A 14,126-nucleotide genomic window follows, 5' to 3' on the forward strand; every position below is an offset into this window, starting at 1 on the left:
TCCCTGGGGAGACAGTTCTAGTTTCAGTGCCATGACCAAGAAGGCCCTGTCTCAAGTTGCCACTAATCTAACCTCAGATGACAGGGGAACCTGAAGCAAGCCCTCCAAAGATGACCAGAAAGGTTGGGCAGGTTCATATAGGAATAGGTGGTCCATAGGGTAGGCTTTTCCCAAGTCATATAGGGCTTTAATGCACCTTGAATTGGGCCCAGAACCAAATTGGGAGCCAATGTAGATGAAACAAGACTGGAGTGATATTGTCCCTATAGCCCAGTCCGTCAACATTCTGACTGCAGCATTCTGTACCAACTGAAGCTTCTGGTCAGTGTTCAAGGACAGCCCCACATACAGCACATTGCAGCAATCTAATCTAGATGTTACCAGAGCATGCACCATAGTGGCAAGATCTTTTCTGCCCATGAAGGGCCAACGTTGGTGAAAATCCCCCCTGAGCATCATTGCCACCTGTTTATTCAACAGGAGACCCAGTAACAGTCCTGATTTGGATCGGGAGAGCAGTAGCTATATACCATGAGCCTATAGTCTCAGATGCTCCATCCAGTTCTATACACCATGGAAAATAGTTAGTGTGTTTTTGATAACTTCTACATAACAGCTTGGATCCAGCCATGCACATGCTGAAACATCAACAGACTTAGCACAGTTCTGAGTTTGCAAGATCTTGTGCAACACCTAAGGTTCTCCCCCTCCATTTATTATAGTTCCAAGAAGCTGGTTGTGCAAGCTGAAATGCAAGTGGGGATATAGCAAGTCTGACTTAACAAAAGCATCCACTGTGGTATTTTTCTTGCATTTCCATTTGCGCAAGAGCTCTAGCACAAATGGAAATTTCGCCCTGGATACAACCCGATGTATTTGAAACAATGCTTAAGGCAATACACAGCTTAAATAAATCTCTGCATCGATAGAGAAAATTTTACCTCTCCACATGATCGACATTTCCTGCTACGCCAAGGCCTCCAATGGTATAAATTTTCCCATCATACACCAGGCTGTTGTGCCGACACCTTGGGACTGTCATTCGGGAAACGAGATTCCAGTTATCAAGTAGAGACATGTAACACCAGACGTCGGACAGTGTGACTCCAGACTCCATGCCACCTGCCCTCAATAGATGAGAAAAAAGGCCAAGGTGACTTGAAGTAAAACATTGTTCTTGGGATATATGCAATGCAAAACAGTTGTAATATAAGAGCAATTTCCAAATGATTCTTGGCTAATTAAAATAAATCATCCTCAATAGCAAGCATCTGTTCGGCTGCTGCTGTTCAGTGTCATTTATGCATGCATCCCAAAGGGTACTTTTTGTAAAATGCTGTCATGATGTTAGACTAGGCAGGACATTTACATATGGGAGTATGCCCGAGCAACATTCATAAATAACCTAAAGTCTATTCAATTACATGTGCAACTGGTATGAACAGACTGAGCAGCTTGCTCGAACCCCTCTGGTCTGAAATCTTTAAAACCTCACACCACTTAGGCAACAAATGCAAAGAAGAGGGAATTCAAGGCAGACACAAGAATGTAAAAATGTGAATGTGGCAAAACAGGTATTTGAAAAGACACGTATCAAAAAAAGTATGCTCATTAGAAAGCCGAGATTGGTATCAAAAAAAGTATGCTCATTAGAAAGCCGAGATTGGCAGCAAAACAAGATGGCGAACCTGGGTTTATTGTCATGCAATGTGTGAAATGGTTCGCACAGAGCAGGGGTCGCCAATCTTTTTCAACCTGTGGGCAATTTGGGAATTCTGATACAAGTGGTGGGCGCAACCACAAAATGGCTGCCATAGGACGTGGAGCCAACCACAAAATGGCTGCCACTGTGTGTTCAGGATATCACATTATTATCTGCAAAGGTAAAGTACTTTACATTAAGCCACTGTTTGCATTACAGCATAAACATCAAAAACTCAAAAAGCACTCCCTGGTCCCACCCACTTTCTAAAAACACTTGGTGGGCACCAGCAAAGATGCCATCAGGCATCTGTGGACACCATGATGGGGATGCCTGTCATAGAGGCAAAAATAAAATATTAATTCCTAAGGCTAAACACTAATAAATGGAGATCATTTTTATAATATTCCTATTGCAGAAACTCATGAGACGTTAGGGTTGCCAGGTCCCTCTTCGCCACCGGCGGGAGGTTTTTGGGGCAGAGCCTGAGGAGGGAGTGGTTTGGGGAGGGGAAGGACTTCAGTGACATAGAGTCCAATTGCCAAAGCGGCCATTTTCTCAGGGGAACTGATCTCTATCGGCTGGAAAGCTGTAATAACAGGAGATCTCCAGCTAGTACCTGGAGGTTGGCTCTTTACCACAGTGGCATCCAAGGCCCTATTGATATGCTACATTTTAAGACACAGCTATATCCAGGTACATTTCCAAGGGTAGGGGGGGAGAAGGAACCAAGCATTTTGTTAGTAAAGTGACATTTCTGTACTTCTCCAGTACAGATCAGGGAGAAGAGATTGTTCAGTTTCACTAAAGCCAGCAAGAGGGCTGCAGTTCATTTTTTTTACAAGATATTTTCAGAAACGGATGAGAGCGAACCTTCTTGTAAGCAAATATGGTAAGTGCAGGTCAGATATACAGCAGCTCAGTCAAACTGAGTTGGATGCAGAAACCCATCATTTAGATCCTGCTCTAGCCAATGTTTTACACCCTGTGTCGCAGTAGCAAGGGGAAGCTCTTCACGCGCTTGATGGGGTGTCAAACCTATCCTTTGCACGTTACAAGTGTCGAATGCACTGGGGAGGAAATCTGAGCTGAAGTGAAATGGAGAGTGATAAAAGGAAGTCTCTCCTCGCCTGGGAAGCTGGCATACATTTTGCACAGAAACGGTTTTCAGTCAGAACAAGGCCCTGCGCCTCCCCTGAATCTTTCTGCTCACCTGAGAGATAGACGTTGTCTCCAGCACTCACCACGCTAAAAAACTCCCGGTCATAAAAGGGCAGGCTGGCCAGTGGGTACCATTTGTTGTTTTGAGGGTTGAAGCATGTTACAGCTGTTAAGGCTCTTTGATTCATGCCAATCATCTGTCGGCCTCCAACCAGTACTATTACTTCAGCCACACCTAGAACGAAATTTATCAAAACATGCTTCTTTAAGACAAAAGGAACACAGCCACCACTCTGTACTCATGAAAGAAACTTCCCCCCCAAAACATTCATTATCTCAAATCCTCGTTTAAATTGTTATTTTCAAAGTGTATTTAGTTAAAATTTGTTTGGAACATGCTAGAAGTGGGAATGCACTGAGGAGTGTTAAAATCTAGTTCTGTATTGCCGTTTGGGGATGTGGAATGGTATAGTATAGTCTGTCTTCATCAGATCTCAGAAGGTAAGCAAGCTCAGTATTTGGATGGGAGACCACCAAGGAAGACTTTCTAGATGAAGGCAATGGCAAACCACCTCTGCTTAATCACTTCCCTTGAAAACCCTATGAGGTCGCCATAAGTTGGCTACGACTTGACAGCACTTCACTCACACACACACACACACACACACACACACACATTGCTGTTTATGTGATAGATCATTCACGTAAAAATTTTCTAACTAAAACTAAGTAATTAACATGGGGGGGGGACCCAACCATCCTGCAAGTAGCATTTATCTAGAGTAAGTAGCCTTCCTCCAACTTAAGTAGCTCCTCTTTCTATGGAATAGCTATGGAATAGCTACTTAAGTTGGAGGAGGGCACCTTAGGCTGGAGGAAGGCATCAAACCTTGCTTAGTGGAGTGGGAGGATAGGGGTTGGAACCACCCTATTACAATAAACATGGCATAAGCTTGGAAGGGAAATATAGTTTCTTCTCATCATTCCTCTCTACCAAACATTATGTCCTTTTCGGTTTCTCTAATCTTGAAAGGTATCATAACATGATGAAGGGCTGGATGGAAATACAAAGATATGAAGAGAATGCAATACAATTGGGAAAGGGGACATATGAAGAAATCCAAGGAAATCTCCCCCCAAAAATTCACTTCAAAAGATCTTGTGGTTGTTTTTTTATAATTGAATAGTACACAAGTAAGAAAAACTACATATAACAAAGCTACATTTTATTGTTCGGTGAGCAGTAACTGTTGTAACTAATTATCAAAGTTTCTCCAAGACAAATCACATTTCCTTTTGGAAATGCAGACCAGATGATTTTGTTTGTCATGTTCAGCTTTTACTGCGGCTCATCTCTTAAGAATCTTTTTATACTTGCCTCAGTTGATCATAGTTCAATCTAACATTAATGCTGTACTTAGTTCGAAAATCAAGTTTTAAAGAGTTTTAAAAGAATATAAGAAGAGCCATGTTGGATCAGGCAGTGGTCCATTTAATCCTGCATCCTGCTTCACACAGCGGCCAACCAGTTGCCCTGGGGGACGAACAAACAGGGCGCAAAGGCCTTCCCCAGACGCTGCCTCCTAGACACTGGTATTCAGAGTCTTACTGCCTCTGAACATGGAGGTTCCTTTTGGTCACCATACCTAGTAGCCGTTGATGGGCTTATCCTCAGCGAATCTGCCTAATCCCCTTCTAAGGCAATGTATGTTTTTAGGAAGTGGGTGGGGCCAGGTAGGGCTTTTGCCCAGCAAGGCTTCTGATTGACTATTGAAGATTTGATTGGCTATGCTGATTTTTTTTTTAAAAAAAAACATTGCCATGGCAGCAGCTGCCAGCACAGCACAAGGATTACTGAAATTAAGCTGTGCAATCATTTTGTGGCTGGATCTTCTGCCAATAGAGATCAGTTCACCTGGAGAAAATGGCCGCTTTGACAATTGGACTCTATGGCACTGAAGTCCCTCCCCTCCTCAAACCCTGCCCTCCTCAGGCACCGCCCCCCCAAACCTCCCACTGATAGCGAAGAGGGACCTGGCAACCCCACACATATAACTGTATAAACTTCCATTATGTCCCCCCTTAGCAGACTTCTTTTCTAAATGGAGAAGTCTCAGACTTTTTAGCCTTTCCTCACAGGAAAGGTACTCAACCCATAGGCTACTTTATTTCCTTTAGCACTTGCCAGAGAGACAGACTTTATGTTACAAATGCAGCCACTGAAAATGCCGTTCTGCGGGAAGAGGGCCTTCAACACTACAGCCACAGTATAAATCAAGTGAATCGCTCAAGACGTCCTCACGTTCCCACTGCTGCCCTCGAGCAACGTGCTGTGCTGGAGTAGGGAATTATCACACACATTGCCCAATTCACAGCTTAGAAATGCCATCTAGAATTCTTATTAAGCAAAAAGTGGTCTCTCAGCGGCAATAGCTGCTTCACTGTGATGCAAACCTGAGTGTGGAAACCCAACACACAGTCTGTGCAGTCCGCTACACTCTGCTTGGTTTTCACTGCCCCCTGAACTGGATGAAGCAACTCTAAGGGAACATCAGGCGCTTCTTCAGGTCCTAGGGTTGCCAACCTCCGGGTACTAGCTTGAGATTTCCTGCTATCACATCTGATCTCCAGCCGATGGGAGTTCAGATCACCTGGAGAAAATGGCCGCTTTGGCAATTGGACTCTATGGCATTGAAGTCCCTCCCCTCCCCAAACCCCACCCTCCTCAAGCTCCACCCCAAAAACCTCCCGCCAATGGTGAAGAGGGATCTGGCAACCCTATCAGGTACTTCAGATAATTCCATTGTCAGGTCAAACGACAATATTCTTTCTTTCTTTCTTTCTTTCTTTCTTTCTTTCTTTCTTTCTTTCTTTCTTTCTTTCTTTCTTTCTTTCTTTCTTTCTTTCTTTCTTTCTTTCTTTCTTTCTTTCGCGATTTCTAGCCCTCCCTCCCTTGCCAAAGCCAGGCTCAGGGAAGGTCACATCATTTAAAATATACATCAATTATATTAAAACACTGGTTCCCAACCGGGGGTCCGTGGACCCCCAGGGGTCCGCGAGAACGAAATTATGGTCCGCGAAACAAAGTTATAAACCCATAATAAATTAATATTTTCAATTAAAAGTTCTCTATTATAAAATAGATATTCAAATATTATTCTAAGTTTAATGTTTAACTAACAGTTATGATTAAAGTTTATTTTCAAATTCTCTGAATTTTTATTTTGAACCTTGGGGTCCCTGCGCCGAACAAAAAAGTCCTAGTGGTCCATGGTCAAAAAAAGGTTGGGAACCAGTGTATTAAAACAATAAGTGTCAACAGCAAACCCCATATCTAAAACAGCAAAATCTCATTAAAATAAAACCCCCGATGACGCTCAGACTTCCACTGTATTGACCGCGACAAAACAGGCAGGTTACCTCTTCAGATTGATTCCACACATAAGTAAGGAAAGATCGGGAGGGGGCAGGGAGGGCAGCTGATGTAATACCTGTGGCTGCCCTCAACCTGGCAGAAAAGCTCTGGCTCTAAGAAACCATGATACCAGCCTGCCTAGCCAGCGCAATGTTATCCAGAGCTTCCTGCAAGGAGCTCAGGATGGTGTATGTGGTTCTCCGTTCTCTATTTTGCCCTCACAACCACCCTGTGAGGTAAGTGAGGCTGAAGAGAGTGAGTAGCCCAAGGCTACCCAGTAAAAGGGCAACCAGTGGGAAATGGGGACATGTGGGGGGGCTAGCCATTGGTGGTGTCATGAAATCATTTCCAGGAAAAATCTGGAAGTGACATCAATCCTCTCTGGGAATTGCAGGAAAGTAGTTTTCCCCAGGAGTGTTGCCATCCTGTCCAGCTGATGGCCATTTTTCTTCCATTGCTTCTCAAGGCAGCAGTGAGAAACAGGAGCGGGGGTGGGGGAGGGGATCCACCACTCCCAAATACAGGCAACCCAGTAAAGCTCCAACTCCATCTTAGGGAATTTATGGAAATTTGCGGGTGGCACCTGGGAAGGTCAGAGTTTGGGGAGGGGAGGAAGCTCAGTAGGGATGGGTTTCCATAGAGTCTACCTTCCAAGCTGCCATTTCCTCCAGGGAAACTGATGTCTGTAGCCTGGAGATCAGCTGTAATTCCAGAACACCAGATCCCACCTGTGAGGTTGGGGCTTCCTGGAAGGATACAGACTGGAACACTGGTCTTCTAGATCCTAGTCTAATCTCTACACCACACTGACTCACAAATTTTTGTTTATTTTTCTCTAGTCAGGTTTCCGCAGCTTGCCAGAGGGCTTGTGACCATTCTGTTCACAGCAAAGCCAGCTGTTTTTCACACAATCTAATTCTACAGGGATCCCTCCAGGGTAGATTACCACACACTTCCACTAATTCATTGGAGCAAGTGGAACTGACATTTCCCCTTAGAATATTGTAGTTTAGAATATTTGGGAATAAGAGAAGAAATTTTCAAAATGACTCAAATGTATTAGTTTCTATTTTCGGGATTCTATTCCCCTGTTTCAAGGGCTCTACTTCCACAAGTAGCTCGCTATTAAATTTAAAAGAAAAATAAAACAATGACGCTGCAGATATTCAAAAGACTGCATTCTTAGGCTAAATATTCCAGAATTAATGTCACACACACATTCCCCTTCTCACCATCTTTAATATGAATGTGAGTAACGACCACATTTAAGGATGAACGATGAGTTCCAAAAGATAACTAAGCCATGCAAAATGATGTAGTGAACATCTTTAGATGCTAATGTGTCATAACACAACATTTGCATCTATTTCTAAGAAAACACAAGTCACCTTCCGACCTCCACTTTGCCAGTTTTGTTCCATGTGCATTTTCCTTCAGAAAGCAGACAATGCGGTTTCTCTTCCTATATTAAACTTTTACATATCTTAAGAGAAGAGGAATGTTTTCAAAATCCGCAGTAATCTTATGTCCTTGGTGGAGATAAGTATTCACCAGACATCCCCTATATATATTTCCCCCCCTTCATGCAGTTTTTTCGACTTAAAAGCTGTTCTGCTTGAGGGTTCAATTCACTGCACAAGCAGAAATGAAAACATATAGGTAATAAGGGATTGTTGTTTTCAGGGGGGGAAATGGCAGGGAAGTCTCATCACCTGGGCCGGGTATAACATGATAATAATAATAAATGACCTCAAGAGGGCATTGTGCATATTACGCTATCCATAAAGGATTTAAAGACCCTTTGTGAGTACATGAACAGTTCCACATAATTGGACTTCGACCTACAAAAATAATCACTCCCTTCCCCTGATCCCTGGAAAATTACTTTTCCCTAATCAACAAGCTCCTGAAAATGGTTTTGCATTACACCTACAATTTTATCTGCAAACATTAAATAGGCACTTTTCAGAAATCCTTTTGACCGATAAACCATTAGCCACCCCTCCAGCTAAAGAGTCAGAGTAGGTTGTTATTGAAAATCCTGTGTGCTTCATCTTTCTGGTTGGTTCCCTGATTAGACACTGTCTCCGCAAACTGAAAAGGATGCAACTTGACATATAATTTTATATACTATATGCATCAGTAGCAATTTCTTGGCTTTTTGATTTGGCTGGCTGGGATGAAGCAACAGTGGAAGGCATTCTGTATTCCTTGTGCATGCAAGTCTGTCTAAATTTGATACACGAATTCATGTTCTCTTCCAATACAATAGGTATAAAGAGATGTTTTAGCATTGCTATGATGTACACCAGTGGTTCTTATCGTTTTTTGGCACTGTGACCCCTTAAGCTAGCCATCAAAATTGCAACTACCCCACCCTTATAAATGGCAAACGTGACATATTTAATTCTCATCATTTCTCCAATCGACTTGTTAAAAACATTGTCGTGGATCCTAAACTTTGCTTATGTGTGAGCCCCTCTTTGTCGGCTAATTTGATGCCAATGGTCCTACCTGACTGGACCCTCTGAGCAAGAGCAATGCGATTCTCAGCAGACAACCCAGTGCAAGCAGAAACAAGGTTTAGCATTCAAGCCATGCTAAACAAAGTTGAAACGCACACAAAAAAACAAATAAAAACACGATGGCGAAATTGCTTCTTCTTGATGAAATGTAATATGCAAGGGTTTGTCACAGGTCATGAGAAAGATCCAATTTAGCCTTGGTTTTAACGGTTCCATTATAGAAAAGCCAGCCTCACAGAAACGCACTGAGGTAAATGGGACAATGACATTTTAGAGCTCTTGGTATTCACCGTCAGCTTTATGGCCAAAGGTTTACTAGATCAGAATCCAGAGAGCCTTTTTTCAGCATGTTACCTTCTCTCAAACCAAGGAGCTTTACTACTTCTGCCATATCCTCACCCTTGATAACTTCTACCACTGACAAAGATCTCACAGTCCATGCATTCATCACTCAGTGTTCCAGAACACAGAAGTATCTAGTGATGGACTGTGTCATGGGAGGTACGTGCGAAATGGTACCTGCAAAATGTCATGGGAGGTACCTGCGAAATCAGCCTGGACTCTACATTAGTAAAGCTGGAACTTGGGAAGGAAGTTGGCAACCTTGTCTTGAGCTATGAGAATATTCATCATATCTCCTTGGTTTAGCTGACTGATTTATATAGAATTGGAGTATGCTGAGCTTGGCTCCAACCTCTTAAAAAGGCTGCACCAGTAACAGAAAATAAAATTAAGGCGTGTGCCCCAACAGGTTGCTGTTGACGATGGGCATTCATTCTGGGTCCCAGGCATTTGTGATACAGGTCATGCCTGCCATGCAACATTCACACTATGCCTTGGCTTTGAAGTCACTTCATTTACGTCATTTATACTCCACTTTTCTCCCCAATAGGGACCCAATACAGCTTACAGTATTCACCCATTTCCCCATTTTCTCGTCACAACAACCCTGTGAGGCTGAGAGTATGTGACTGGGCCACAGTCACCCCACAGGTATTGTTGTTATTGCTATACCTGCCTTATGAGCATAAATTCTATAGGCTATAGAATTTATGCTCATAAGGATTACTGCAGTAACTACAGATTCCCCTGAAGAAGCCCCTTGGGTAAAACATGTAGGGAGTTTCAATTCTGAGTAATAAAAAATCTCTAAACCTATTCTGCACCATTCGCCTTGGCCTTATTTTTCTTCCAACCTCTTCACACAATATTTTAAAAATTCTGGCACTGCTTCAGATACGATTAGCAAGTTTAATAGCCTCAGAACAGACATCAATGGGGCTAACGTGGTATAGTGGTGAGCATGCGGGATCAGGATCTTTGAGACCTGGGTTTGAATATCCACTCTGTCATGGAACCTGAGGGGTGACCGTGGCCCAGTCACATACTCTCATCCTCACATGGTTGTTGTGACGAGAAAATGGGGAAATGGGTGAATACTGTAAGCTGTATTGGGTGCCTATTGGGGAGACAAGTGGAGTATAAATGACGTAAACGAAGTGTCTTCAAAGCCAAGGCATAGTGTGAATGTTGCATGGCGGGCATGACCTGTATCACAAATGCCTGAAACCCAGAATGAATGCCCATCGTCAACAGCGACCTGTTGGGGCACACGCCAATTAACTTCACTCAGTTTAGTTCCTTGCAGGCAATGGGATCCTCCAACATCCTGAACACATCTTTTCTGTGGCTAATTGTGCTCACTGTTTCAGAAAACAGATAACCTCCCTCACAGGAGGTTACAACAGCCTTTCAAGTTCTGTGCGGGCACAAGAAATTGTACACAAGAGGCAATGTTTGTTGATTCAGCCAACAGAAGTGCCGAGTACGGCTTGTTTTTGTTTCTGCAATTACCTGATCCAAAAAAGGTCTTTGCTCAGCTCAAAGATTTGGCTTCTCATGGGTTCATTTGGAAGCCAGAACAGATTCATTTTTCTTGCTTACTGCTCCCCAAGGATCAGGCTCCCTGCTTCTTCTAGATGCGGCCTGACAGGATCCTCTCCAATTGTATGGGAGTTCTTACATTCTGCAACCGACAGGAACCTCAGAGAACAGCTTCATTTGTCAGAGCAAAGTCTCCAGTTGAATCCATATGGGAAGATTTCAGAACGTCCTCCTTCGTCTTAAAGAATTCAGCACATTTGCTTGCAAACTGTACATGGCTTTGTTCAAAGTGAGCCTTTAATTTGGGGGGTTTTATGCTTTCTGCACTAAGAACTTTATTGCAAAGAATGCATTGAGGCTTTTCAATGGACATCAACACCTGTGAAGCCCCCACACTGCCTTGTATGACATTTTCTTTCCTGAAGCCATGATTGTTACGTCTGGGTGCCTATAGATACAATAGTTTCATCCCCCTTGCAATTCTCAACCTCTTGCCCTGAGCTGAAGGTTGTATTCTGTACACCCAGACTCAAGGTTTAAATTCAGGGTTGGGCCAGGCCTGGCCGGAGCTCCCCAAAAGAAAAGAATTAATACGTAATGAATGGGCATGTTTTAGTAGCACTCTGCTAGCCATCTGTGCATGTGTGTGTAAAGAGAGCCAGTGTGGTATAGTGGTTAAGAGCGGTGGTTTGGAATGGTGAACTCTGATCTGGAGAACCGGGTTTGATTCCCCACTCCTCCACATGAGTGGCGGACGCCAATCTGGTGAACTGGATTTGTTTTCCCACTCCTACACATGAAGCAAGAGTCACTAGAAAAGACAGTCACGCTAGGAAAAGTTGAGGGCAGCAGGAAAAGAGGAAGACCCAACAAGAGATGGATTGTCTCAATAAAGGAAGCCACAGCCCTCAATTTGCAATATCTGAGCAAGGCTGTCAAAGGACACTTTGGAGGACATCAATTCATAGGGTCGCCATGCGTCGGAAGCGACTTGATGGCACTTAACGCACACACACATACATATACACACATGAAGCCAGCTGGGTGACCTTGGGCTAGTCACACTCTCTTAGCCCCACCTACACAGGGTGTCTGTTGTGGGGAGGAGAAGGGAAGGTGATTGTTTGACTCTTCCTTAAGTGGTAGAGAAAGTCGGCATATAAAAACCTTCTTTTTCTAAAGTGTCCTCAAGTCACAGCCGACTTATGGCAACCCCAGCAAGGGGCTTGCTCGGCAAGTGAGAAGCAGAGTTGCTTTGCCATGGCTGCCTTCTGCAGAGTCTTCCTTGGAGGTCTCCCTTCCAAGTACTGACCCTGCATAGCTTCCGAGATTGGACTATACCATGCCACCTTCCCTCCCCGCTAGCCATTTAGCACACTGCAATAAAGAAGGAATCAGTTGCCTGCAAAATACACCTAACTCAGGGTACAACCAGATTTACATTTCTTCATATGGGGAGAGGCCATGGCTCATCTGTTTGGCATGCAGAAGGTCCCAGGTTCAATCCCTTGTATCTCCAGTCAAAAGGATCAGGTAATAGCTCATGTGAAAGACCTGTGCCTGACAGCCATTTAGTTGGAGTGGTACTGACCTTGATGGATCTGTGGTCCGACTCAATATAAGGCAGCTTTATGTGTCTTTATACTTACCAGACAATAAGGCATGATAAATAAAAGCTCTCTACTGAAAGTCTGGGCTACAATCATATACACACTCACTTGGACACAAGCCTTTCTGAACTTAGTATCTTTTACTTTTGAGTAAACATGCACAGGCTCATGCTCTTGTATCTAAACATGTGCATATTCACACGAATAGGGACTTTTTGCATTTATTGATTTGTTTAAATTGTCGATATTGGTACGGCTGGGGGCTCTACATCTGATTTGCAGCGATGAATACACTAGCTTACTCTAAAGACTTTGGCACAGGGTGAATCTGTGTCAAAAACCCTGAAGTAAAACTCTGGGGTACCTGAATGGGCAATCTGCTACTCTCACTATATCTTGGAAGTGCCACAGAAAAAGAGAAAGACAGACAGACAGACAGACAGACAGACAGACAGACAGACACACACACACACACACAAAGAGAGAGAGAGAGAGAGAGAGAGAGAGAGAGAGAGAGAGAGAGAGAGAGAGAGAGAGAGAGAGAGAGAGAGAGAGAAGCAGTTTAATCTTGCATCCATATGCAGACAATAAACAGCCTGATTCATCCCGTCAACAGCTGCAGAAAATGATAGATCCCAGAGTGTCTTCTTTGAAACAAACTGTGCTTCTACCTGCTGATAGCCTGGGCCGAGTTCTTGGAGTCTGCATCTCTTGTCGAGCGTGCGGCAACATGTGATAACGCTTCGCTTCATTCACTAGATCCCGGCAAGCCTCTGAAGACTTTATCAACTCCTCATTGTCAACAACGTTTAGCAGATAACTAGGATGGATGAAGGGTAGGCGGACCACTGCCAGCAACTCAGCCGCGTACTGGAAAAGAACACATGGCAACTGATTCACACTGCTGGACTCTCAGAGACTCTGCATTTCTTACTCCAATTCCAGCCTGCTACAAAGTTGACATTTAAATTGACCCAAGCCACGGTTTTTGCAATAGAGCTACAATGCTTCCTAGTTATGTACACCACCTTCTCCTCCCCATACCATAGCTTCTGCTGAGATGAAGACTCCCCCAGGGGCAGTCTTAATGATTCTGGGGCCCTGGGCAAAAGTCCAAGAAGGGGTCCCAGGATCATTGCCACCACTTACTGCCAGCCCCCATGCTGAGGCCAAGCAGCAGGGGACCTTGCCTTATGTGAGGTGGGCAGGAGTCACTGTTGTCATAAGCCAACTGCTAGGGTTGCCAACCTCCAGGTACTAGGTGAAGATCTCCCACTATTACAACTGATCTCCAGCCAATAGAGGTCACCTGGAGAAAACGGCCGCTTTGTCAATTGGACTCTATGGCATTGAAGTCCCCTCCCCAAACCCCGCCCTCAGGCTCCACCCCAAAAACCTCCCGCTGGTGACAAAGAGGGACCTGGCAACCCTACCAACTGCCCAAGCCCCAGATAGGGTGGACACAAGCAGGAATAGGAGTCCACACTTCTTATTTCCCTGTTCCTTCATGGGGGAGGGCTGTGAGTGGTTGGGAGCTCCATCAGCACGGAGTCCAGGGCAGCTTCCCATTGCCTATTGGCTAAGATGGCCCTTGGACTCCTTGGGGAGGGGCGGTGGCTCAGTGGTAGAGCATCTGTTTGGTATGCTGAGGGTCCCAGGTTCAGTCCCTGGCATCTCCAGTTAAAGGGACTAGGCAAGTAGGTGATGTGAAAGATCTGCCTGAGACCCTGGAGAGCTGCTGCCGGTCTGAGTAGACAATACTGACTTTGATGGACCAAGGGTCTGATTCAGTAGAAGGCAGCTTCATGTGTTCACACTCAGGGCCTATC

General features: G+C 44.3%; 1 protein-coding gene across 1 annotated transcript in view; it reads right to left on the reverse strand.

Annotated features, from left to right (window-relative positions):
• KLHL29 (kelch like family member 29) overlaps positions 1 to 14,126 on the reverse strand; it is a 416,167-nt gene that overhangs the window by 37,952 nt on the left and 364,089 nt on the right. Inside the window, exons 8-10 of the mRNA XM_056856635.1 lie at positions 12,969 to 13,167; positions 2,916 to 3,098; positions 942 to 1,122 (exon numbers count right to left, since the gene is read on the reverse strand). Coding sequence (XP_056712613.1) covers positions 942 to 1,122; positions 2,916 to 3,098; positions 12,969 to 13,167 — 563 coding nt within the window. The remainder of the gene's footprint in view (positions 1 to 941; positions 1,123 to 2,915; positions 3,099 to 12,968; positions 13,168 to 14,126) is intronic.

The sequence above is a fragment of the Euleptes europaea genome, chromosome 10, assembly GCF_029931775.1.
Source record: "Euleptes europaea isolate rEulEur1 chromosome 10, rEulEur1.hap1, whole genome shotgun sequence".
NCBI classification, from domain to species: domain Eukaryota; kingdom Metazoa; phylum Chordata; class Lepidosauria; order Squamata; family Sphaerodactylidae; genus Euleptes; species Euleptes europaea.